At 44.8% G+C, this 10,599-nt stretch overlaps 1 protein-coding gene across 1 annotated transcript; it reads left to right on the top strand.

Annotated features, from left to right (window-relative positions):
• The first annotated feature begins 8,138 nt into the window (after positions 1-8,138).
• Positions 8,139-10,215, top strand: LOC143559041 (putative xyloglucan endotransglucosylase/hydrolase protein 6). Its single transcript, XM_077047747.1, has 4 exons — positions 8,139-8,375; positions 8,533-8,633; positions 8,732-8,928; positions 9,667-10,215. The coding sequence occupies exons 1-4, from the start codon at positions 8,180-8,182 to the stop codon at positions 10,055-10,057; spliced, it is 885 nt and encodes a 294-aa protein (XP_076903862.1). The 5' UTR covers positions 8,139-8,179; the 3' UTR covers positions 10,058-10,215.
• Positions 10,216-10,599: the final 384 nt, after the last annotated feature.

The following is a 10,599-nucleotide window of genomic DNA, read 5'->3' as shown; positions in this document are numbered from 1 at the left end:
AGAACATGGAATGGAGCTCAATTACGCAAATGTTATATGTAGATCAATTCCAAAACTTGTAAAGGCCTAGAGCCACTTCTAATGGAAATGATTCTCCTTTCATAATGTGTTTGCCTTTATCCTTATGAACTTCCCACTGGTGCCGGTATTTACCGCATAAACGGGGAGAAGTAAGTCGTTACGTGTGGAAGGCGGCAAAACCCGCATAAACACAACGTTAAAAATAAGGGAAACCTACACGCAGGTATGATGTAAGTAAAGTTTAGCCATCCTTATAAGTGCAAGTGACGGTCTTACCCGCACAATCACAAACAAGGAAGCAAAACTTCAACCTATCATCTACCACGTTCAAAGGTTATCCTAAAAAAAAAAAAAAAAAAAAAAAAAAAAAAAAAAAAAAGATAAGGAAAACCTACACGCAGGTCAGATAAGGGTAAAGTTTTGCCATCCTACTAAGTGCAAGTGACGGTACTACCCGCACAATCACGGAAGAGGAAGCAAAACTTCACACCTATTATCAACCACGTTCAAAGGTTAACTTATCCTCAAAAGATGAGGAAAACCTACACGTAGGTCAGATGAAGGTTAAAGTTTAACCATCCTACTAAGTGCAAGTGACGGTTCTACCCGCACAATCACGAAAGAGGAAGCAAAACTTTAACCCATTATCAACCACGTTCAACAGGTTAACTTATTCTAAACACTTGGAAAATTGCTAATTTAAACTAAGTATGCAAGTCATAAGTTTATAAAGCAAGGAACCCAAAGAAAGAAATAACAATCTTATACGCAAAAAGATTTATATTTCACAAATAAATTATTACAAGAATGGCCGGGTAACTACCCGCCTACGAAAAGAAAAATAAATACATCCGTACCAGACTATCCTAGCAATGGGAAGGGTTCTTCGGGATCAAGCTTCAGGGCCGCTTCCACTTGGACCCGCTCCATCAGAGGAACGGGGCGGTTCAAGGAAAGCTTTAAGGATAGCTAACCCATCATCAGCAGCAGCTACTTGGTTCACCTTCTCCACCACCGGATGCGGGAAGGCGGCGTATTGATTTACGGCTTGGTCATATATGGCTTCGGTATCTACGTTGTACAAAGGGAAGTTGGATGGCGGGACGCCTTTCTCAACAAACCCTAGACCAAGCAGGAAACCGACCCGTTCCCCATCCTCGTGAGAAGCGTTGAGGGCTGCGCTCATTGCATCATCGTAAGATGTCTCTGAGAAGACCCGATGCACAACCTACACAAAAAAAATATACAAGTGTCAACACCCTAATTACAAAGATAAGCGTGAAGACATGAAGATAAGACTTACCTGAGACAACGCTTCTCGAAGAAGCCATTCCTTGGCAACCAGAGCTTCTTTAAGGGCGGCTTGAGCTTGGGTGCAGGCGCGTTCGGCTTCGCTTTTGTTTAGTTTGGCAAGTAGCACTTCCTTTGCGGCAGCCTCTTCGACGCCCTTAAGCTTCCGCTCGGTGTGATCAAGCACGCCCCTCTGGTCCAGGATCTCTTGAAGTTTCTTGGCATCCTCCATCGCCAAGGCATCATGAGCACGTTGGAGAGCCTCCAATTTGGCCTTGAGTTCCTCGTTCTCCACGCGTAAAGGCTCAGCAACGGCTTCAGCCTTGGTAGCCCTCTCGGTTGCGTTCCTCGCAGTCTCCTTGGCCAGCCGAAGGTGTTCGTTAACAGCTTGGGCAGCCTTGGAGCGGGCCTCGAGTCGCGCTTGAACCTCAACCTCGAGGGCCTTGAAGGCCTTCTCCTTCTCCGCAGCAGCTGCGGCCAACTTTTGGTTCTCCTCCCGAAGAGCCCGCGCTTGAGATACTTCCTTGGCGCGAGCTGCTTTTAACTTGTCGTTTTCACGACAAAGCAGCTCGACGCGCGGCTGCATCCGGGCTTGGAGAACCCGAAGCTCATTGGTTAGCCTACCCTCCTGGTAGCTAGCCATGGCTTCCCCCAACGCACCATGGGGAGCAGCGTGGCGAGCCCATTCCACGCACTCCACAGGGGTACGAAGGGTTGTTCCTCGGCGTATGTTCCATCGCGGAACATACACTTCATTGGAATCCGAAACTGCAGAAAACAAAAAGCAGTTAGGAAAAGATGATAAAATATATAAGTGAAAAAGGGCCAAAGGAACCCTACGCACCTGTAGGGTCAATTACAGGCCGATAGCCGCCGAACCCATCACCTGAACCCAATGGAAATCCATCCAAGAGGTCAGGCAGATGGGAAGGTGGCGGAAAGATGCGAGAAGCCCCACGCGTACCTGAGGGACCGGCCATCGTTGCCGGGGGCGTAGTAGCAGCAGCCGTGGTTGCCGCCGCGGTCGCTGCCGCAGAATCTGCGGCAAAAGTAACCGCCGGCTCTGTGAAGGATGCTGTAAAAATTGCACTCACAGCCGGCGGTGACGTCATCTCGGCTGGAACAGTCGGCTCAGAATGAGCAACTGAACCAGCGGAAGCAGGCGCAGGCGCCTGGGTCGACGCCTCAGGTAGGCTGACCAAGCCTACCGTCATTGGCGGAGAGGTAGTACTCGGCCCCTCACCCTGGAATGCGCCAACATCCACACCTGCGTAAAGAAGAAAAGTGTTAAAAGACGGAAGATTAAATTACGAAGATAAAAGCCAAGAGTTGTACTTACGGGTTTTATTGAGCTTGAACGTACGGACGGGCGGGGACGAACCCGATGGAGCCGGTCTCTTGATGCCGGTCACCGTCGTCGTCATTGGTTCTCCGGAGGTAACAGTCGTAGCCTCCGGAACAGTGGTCTTCTCACCACCGGGGTTCCCCGCCACCTCTTCACTATCTGACTCAGTGTCAGATAGGAGCACTGGATCGGCTGTGGAGGCCGCCTTCTCCTTCCCTTTCCCGCCGGCAGCCCTCTTCTTCCGCACTAACGGAGGACCATCTGCGGATTCCTCAGAAGAAGACAGGTCAGGAATTCCAGCAGCGGGTACAGCACTGAGGGGGGGAGGAGAGAATAACGCCTTACCTGGCCGCCGGTGGCTCAGGATCTCGTGGCCAGCGGATAGACCTCCACAAACCGATCCGCTGTTTGCTCCAGGATGGGCAACTCAATCTCGTCAAGAGCACGAGTACCCACCCGCACGGGATCGTTAGCTTCCCGCGGGTACAGGAGCGACTCCAAATTGTTCCCCTCTGAAAGAAAAGAAACAGTTAGAAGACAAACTCATATAAGCAAGAAAGACAAGACATACCATAAGGAGTAGAGTTCAAACCGTATTCGAGAAGGATGGGAACCTGAGACGCCTCCTTCCATACCCGGCTCATCCCCAACATCACCATCCCGGACTCCGCAAACCGGTAAACCGGAGATTGGACCCGGGATATCTTTGCAAACCATTCCGCCTCCTGGTAGTTTGTGGCGTGGTGGCTCGGAATGGCTTGGCCATTTTTAAACTTCATGGCAATGGGGACGGCGCGAGCAGAAATGTAGAAGAACTCCCGCTTCCACGATCGGAGACTGCGCTCGGTCGCGCAAATCTTCAAACCCTTGATTCGGGTTGTCAGGGTGTACCACCCCTGGATGTACCTCCAAGTATAGAAGGTCATCAGGCGGTCCACGTAGGGCTCAACACCCAATATCCGGCACACCCACTCGAAGTGGCGAATCTTCGCGATCGCCATTGGGTGCAGCTCGGTCAGATGAACACCGTGCCTTTCGAGGACACGGTAAACAAACTTTGTCAATGGGAACCTAAGGTTCCCATAAACAAAGAATGCAGCATATACCCCGATCTTGCCACTGGGGGCATCGTACACGGTCTGATGGGGTTCAGGAAACTCAGGCTCGAGAGGATCGAGCATGAACTTCCTAACAACATACCGGTACTGATCGCCGGGCAGAGCACACTGGCACTCGCCAGCAGTACTCCTGTCATCGGTGGTAGACTCGAGATCATGTGAAGACATCTTGTAGAAAGAAAGCGATTTCGGGAAAATGCTTGCCTGAAAAGGGGAGTATTTGCCGGAAATCGCTAAGAAGAAGAAGAGAAGGGTGAAGGTGTGAAATAAAAAAGGACCCTCTCCCCCTTTATATACTAATCGCAATTAATGTGGTGAATTTAATGCGGAGGAGAGAGAAATCGAGGGTGCAATGAAACTATGACGCGTGGCAAAAAGCAAGCTGGCAACAGCTGTAAAAAGGACGCGTGCCAGTAATTTCGCGGCCACGCGCCCGGAAAATCGCGCCCACGCGCCTAAAAAAGCGTCTGGAATGACCATGTACTGTCACGTCACCATAACTTCCTGCACGTCCTGACACAGTCAGAAGAAACCGTCGCACGACGTTTCAGATGTTTGGACTGTTCTTATCCTCACCAACCTTTCGAATTTCAAAATTCAAAATTCAAAAAGATTCAAAAGTAAGCGGGAAAATACCCCTTACCTTGGCAACCAAGTAACCGTAAGACGGATGCGGGTACAGTGTTAAGGCAAAACCCTTCACATACCTAGCACCCGCAGGGAATTGAAGCCAAGAATACCTTGGCAACCAAGTAACCGTAAGACGGATGCGGGTACAGTGTAAAGGCAAAACCCTTCACATACCTAGCACCCGCAGGGAATTGAAGCCAAGAATACCTTGGCAACCAAGTAACCGTAAGACGGATGCGGGTACAGTGTTAAGGCAAAACCCTTCACATACCTAGCACCCGCAGGGAATTGAAGCCAAGAATAACTTGGCAACCAAGTAACCGTAAGACGGATGCGGGTACAGTGTCAAGGCAAAACCCTTCACATACCTAGCACCCGCAGGGAATTGAAGCCAAGAATAACTTGGCAACCAAGTAACCGTAAGACGGATGCGGGTACAGTGTTAAGGCAAAACCCTTCACATACCTAGCACCCGCAGGGAATTGAAGCCAAGAATACCCCGGCAACAAAGTAACTATAAGACGGGTGCGGGTACAGTGTTAAGGCAAAACCCTTCACATACCTAGCACCCGCAGGGAATTGACGCCAGGGGTACCTTGGAAGTAAAGTAACCGTAAGACGAGCGCGGGTACAGTGTTAAGGCAAAACCCTTCACATACCTAGCGCTCCGCAGGGAATTGAAACCAAGAAGGATCTTCTGGGCAATGCTTGCAGAAACGGAAATAGCATCCCCGCATAGCGGGAACGTCGAGAACTACATTGTTTGAGGCTCCAGGATGGAATTGGTGGTTTTAACATAATTGATCACTATGTTCAAAACTACCAAAACCTCAGGGAGAATCCACACAAGTGGGACTCAACGCTCCTGACTTGCGAGGAGGTTACAGCCTACCCGCATCATACCCAAAGATCAAGCAGGAAACTCGGGAATTTCTGCAAGTGACAAGGACTTCCGCGGGAGGAATCCCCATGGAAAACCTTAAAAAACCCTTTTCAAAACCCTTTGCTTAAGTCCAAAAGTTCACCTCACTTTATTAAACACTCATGAGAAGAACATTGGACTGGTGGGACTTGAAGAGGTAGGTCCCAGCAGAGCCCAGTTGGACCCGCAAGACTCACCTTGAAGAGGGACGTCTGCGCAGAAACCAACTGGATCCGCAGGACCAACCATGCTCAGAGACGTGACGTCCTTACGCGCAGTACGCAAGCTGTTCCCGCAGGAAATGCCTCCCGATGGTGAAGGACTCCGCCTGTTCCCGCAGCTTCGGATACAAGCCATCAGGGAAGGCCACCCGCGCAGCAAGGCTACACGCACAAGGCACTTAGCTCTCAATCACTCAGTGTCACCTGAAGGAATGAGCAAAGCCGGGAACAATCCCGCACAAGGGCGGGAGGGGGAATACTCCCGCCCAAATAAGCCAGTCCGTATGATACGGGAAGATCTTCTGTACTGTACCTGACGAGGTATGGGAAAAAGATCTGACTAAAGATACGACAGCTTATTGACAACAGTATGGCGAGCAGCATGCTCCTGTACTGTATGTCACTATTAGCCGCTGCCTACTCACCAACTACTGCCATACCACGTGCATAGCCGGCAGTTGGTGGAAAAGGAATAGTACACAGCAGGCCTGGTCACTATCAGCCGCTGCCTACCCACCAACTACCAGCAGGGCACGTGCGTAGGCCACTGTTGGTGGAACAGGAATACTATTCAGCCGGCTGTACCTGCTTGGAAACCTACCTTCGGCTATAAATACTCCAACATCTTGGAATGGTAAGATCATCTGCTATCCAGTTATCTAGCAATCTCTTAATATACACTTATATTCAGAGCAATCTAGTCTGATTCTCACGCCGGAGGGTGGTCACAGGGAGGAACCCCCCCCTTCTCAGTGACGAGCTTACGGTGTTTGTTTTGCAGGTCTCCTGAAGAACAGCCTTCTCAGTTAGATCTCATCCGTGGGAAACATTACTTAACCCCCAGATTATCCATAATCTGTCCAGATTATCTATAATCTGTCCAGGGTTCACTTAGTGTTTCTTCAGTTTTGGATCTTAGTAACGTTTTCATAAGGTAAAAATGAAGATACTTATGAGTTGTGACGTGTAGAAATAGTTGAGGGAGGGAATGGTTGGTCGTGAATGAAATCAATTATTGGTCTAGCCTGAGGCCCCACTTGGATTTATGGCAAACTCTCAAACTTTTAAGTTGTATACAATGGCTGGCTGGCTGGCACTGGTACCCACGTCAAATCTATTTGGTGACGAGGCACCAACCCCAAAATGCAAGCACAAGTCACTATGTGGCTTGGTCCCCTACAAATATACAACACTCAAACCTTTTTTTTCAAATTTATATGAACCGACAGATAAGTTACATATACTGATATACATATGTTTTATAGATAATTATTAAGAACTAGTTATGTAAATATCAAGTATATAACTTTGATTTAATAATTATCAATGTTAAAGATAAAGTATAAAGTGTATTTTATTATGTATTTAAATATTAATAGGAATTAGATTTAGAGTAGAAAACGAGTTTAGGTTACTATAAATAGAGTTATATGGTCATTTTATATGGTGTTGCTTTTGTTATTTGTAATAATATTAAAAAGAGTCGAACAAGTTGTTCAAACATCACGTATTTTGTGTTCGAATTTGGGGTCTGATTTCCAACAAAATGTAGATTAATATGGTCAATGTATTAATCTAAATGTGACGGGCTAAAAATTTATGGACACCATTTAAACATTGATTTTTGGTTATGAGAAAAGAGGGAAAGACGAGGTAGAAGTGTAGAACAGGACACGATGGCGTAATAATTGATATATATATTTAGAGGGATAATTAAGACCGTGGTCCACTTGTAATATACAGGCTCGAGCCAGACATACCAGTACCACTCATTTAGCCATGTCCTTTTAGGACCTTATTTTCTACCTCAATTAATATTTTCAGTTAATTTATAGCATTTGTGTAATATCATTTATTATATTTTTCGGTCGGTTGTCATAAAAGTTCTTTTTTCTTATAAGCATATGAAGAATTACTTAGATGACAAGTGTTTATGCATGTGGATTCGTTCATATTATAGCCTGTTATCTTGCCAGTCATTGTGTCTATGAGAGGGTATTAAATAGAATGTATAACTAGTTAAGGTTTATTGCAATATTTTTACCATAGTTGAGTTTGTGTCATGGGGCGATATTGGCCCTTTATCGCCCCGATGTTGCCATGAACATCGCCCTCTTGCTGAAGTTTCGTCACGTGTCAAAAATCGTCTTCGAATGTAGCCCCTCAACTACACATAGACTTGGGGAACATAATCTAACAAGGTTTCATTACCATATTATATGTTATAGATCTACTTTAAACATTTTAAAAAGATGATATCTTAGTTATGTATGAACAAGTTTTTCTTCTTAAAAATATTTAGATTACTTAACATATTCCATAAAGCAGGCAGCTTTTTAATTATATTCAACTTAACTTAAAGCTAGCTAGCTAGCTTTCCTAAAGTAGTCAACTATCGGATATTATGGTCAATCTAGTGAACCACTAGCCAGTAACACAACAAAATGAATGACGATATGTTTGGTTAGAGAGCGGCTGGGACCAGTTGATGACTACTCATTAGCTGTGTAGAAAGCGATCACAGTTTATAACCCCTCGTACTTTTAAAATACACAACTTTAGTCCCTCAGCACCCCAATTAACTTTCCTATATATAACGCTTCCCACGATTTCTCATCCTTGTATATTCCAAATGACATATTCTTTCAGCATGTTTTATAACAACGTTGTTGTCATACTTTTCCTTATCGGGTTGGTAACATTGTTGCCCGTAAATAATGCAAAACCGGCAACATTCCTTCAAGACTTTCACATAACATGGTCTGATTCTCATATTAAACAACTCGATGGCGGGAAGGGCATTCAGTTACTCCTTGACCAAAACTCGGGTATGCCACCTACTTTTTTCTATGTGTACGGTCAGATGTCATGTGTGCCGGTGCATGGTTCTGATACACCAAGACAAGCCATGTACTAGTACATGCGATCATTATGTACGCACTAGCTATATAACTTAATGTAAATATTTTCTTTTTTATGTCATAGGATGTGGGTTCGCTTCAAAAAGCAAGTATTTGTTTGGACGTGTGAGCATGAAGATCAAGCTCATTCCAGGGGACTCTGCTGGCACCGTCACTGCCTTTTATGTATGGTTATTTATTTGTTACATTATAAACATGCTTATGAGTTGTTTAGCATGTTTGAAGCTCAATTCTTACTGTTCTTTCATGATTCTGGTGGTTAGATGAATTCAGATACCGATCAAGTACGTGATGAGCTAGATTTCGAGTTCTTGGGGAATCGCACCGGACAACCTTACTCAGTCCAAACCAACGTGTATGCTCATGGGAAAGGTGATAGAGAACAAAGGGTTAACCTCTGGTTTGACCCTGCTGCTGACTTCCATGTTTACTCCATCCTATGGAACCACCACCATGTTGTGTAAGTACAACTAAACTGCACATTCAAATCAGAGATGCTAGCTAGTTAATATGAAAACAGAACTCAGGACCGACTTAACTTTTTTCGGAGGGTCTAAAGCATATTCTAAAATCATGACCTTTTCATAAAAAAAAGGATATATATTTACTTTTTTAGAACGACGACTTTCTTGTATTTAGGCTACCGCACTCTCCAAATTTGGAGAGCCCCACTGCACCACTCTGGCCAAACTATGTTGTCTTAACCGGGCACACGCTGGCTTCAGAGTTTGACTTGGGTGTTCCCCCAGAAAACCATACCCACCGCCGACTGCCACTTGACAACCGTTGTGCCACCACAAGAGCAGAACTCTTTGCACAAGGCCTAGCTCAAATCCTTCATTGTCAATATCCACCAAAATGTGACACAAGTGGGATTCGAACTTGAGTCTCCACCGGAGAACCTAAGCCTCCTACCACTAGATCACACGTGAGGGATAAGATATATCTTTACTTATGAACCTAGACAAAACTATGATGACATATTTCATGTATACGATTTTTTGAAAACAAAAAAATCACTCGTTACCAATACAAAATTCTGCTCGTGGCTGAAAGAGTTGTCATTCAAGAAAAAGAATCGAATGCGAGTCAAACGTAATCAAAGCTGAAAAGAAAATTAGACGCCCAACTGCTCAAGCTTCAACTTATTTTTTTGTTTAGCCAAGCCGTCCTGACACAACTAATATTATTTGTATAGGTTTTCAGTGGATGAAGTACCTATAAGAGTATACAAGAACAACGAAGCTAAAGGAGTCCCCTTTCCAAAACTACAACCAATGGGAATTTACTCCACATTATGGGAAGCAGATGACTGGGCCACAAGAGGTGGGCTCGAAAAAATTGACTGGAGTAAAGCACCGTTTTATGCATATTATAAAGACTTTGATATTGAGGGGTGTCCTTCACCAGGGCCAAGTGCTTGTGCATCCAACCCAGCCAATTGGTGGGAGGGAACCGCGTACCAACAACTTGACTCGGCTGCAGCTCGCAGGTACCAATGGGTCCGAATGAATCATATGGTCTACGATTATTGCACCGATAAACAAAGGTACCCGGTTACCCCACCTGAATGTTCGGGTGGTATCTAGACAATTTCCGTTTTTCACCATACACACTTTGTCCGGTTATTTATTTATGTGTCAAGATGTTGTTATGCCAATGTAAAGGATTTGTGTCTGTGTGGGTAGGGGTCGGGGGAGTCAAATGCTATATTTTTAGTGTTATATGGGATTGTGTTTTCTTTTGATTTTATTTGTACTATGAATATTGTTAAATAGGATAATTAATAAGATTTCAAAACATGATAATTTTAAATAGAGTATAATTAAGTGTATATTGTTTTAATGTAACATATAAAGTGACTATTTAACCGTGTAAATTAACAAAAAAAAAGTTTTAACTTTAAAATGCGATTCTTACGGTTCTTTTTTGAGAAAATTCCCAAAATAGCTCATCTAATTTGGACTGAGCAGACGAGATCTGAAAAAAAATCCTCCGACCAATAAAATTTAGACAAGTGTCAAAATCCGACGAGATTTTTAAAAATATTGGGGGACCAGTCCATATTTCCTATTAAAAGTTCTTGAAATTAAACAGTCTTGCCAGACGGTCTTTTAATGTTTCCTAACGT

Source organism: Bidens hawaiensis, unplaced genomic scaffold (genome assembly GCF_021521415.1).
Source record: "Bidens hawaiensis isolate Kalapana, Puna unplaced genomic scaffold, B.hawaiensis_p1.1 tig00019690_1, whole genome shotgun sequence".
Classification (NCBI taxonomy): domain Eukaryota; kingdom Viridiplantae; phylum Streptophyta; class Magnoliopsida; order Asterales; family Asteraceae; genus Bidens; species Bidens hawaiensis.
Note: the sequence above shows the minus strand (reverse complement) of the source record. Positions and strands in the feature narration are given on the sequence as shown.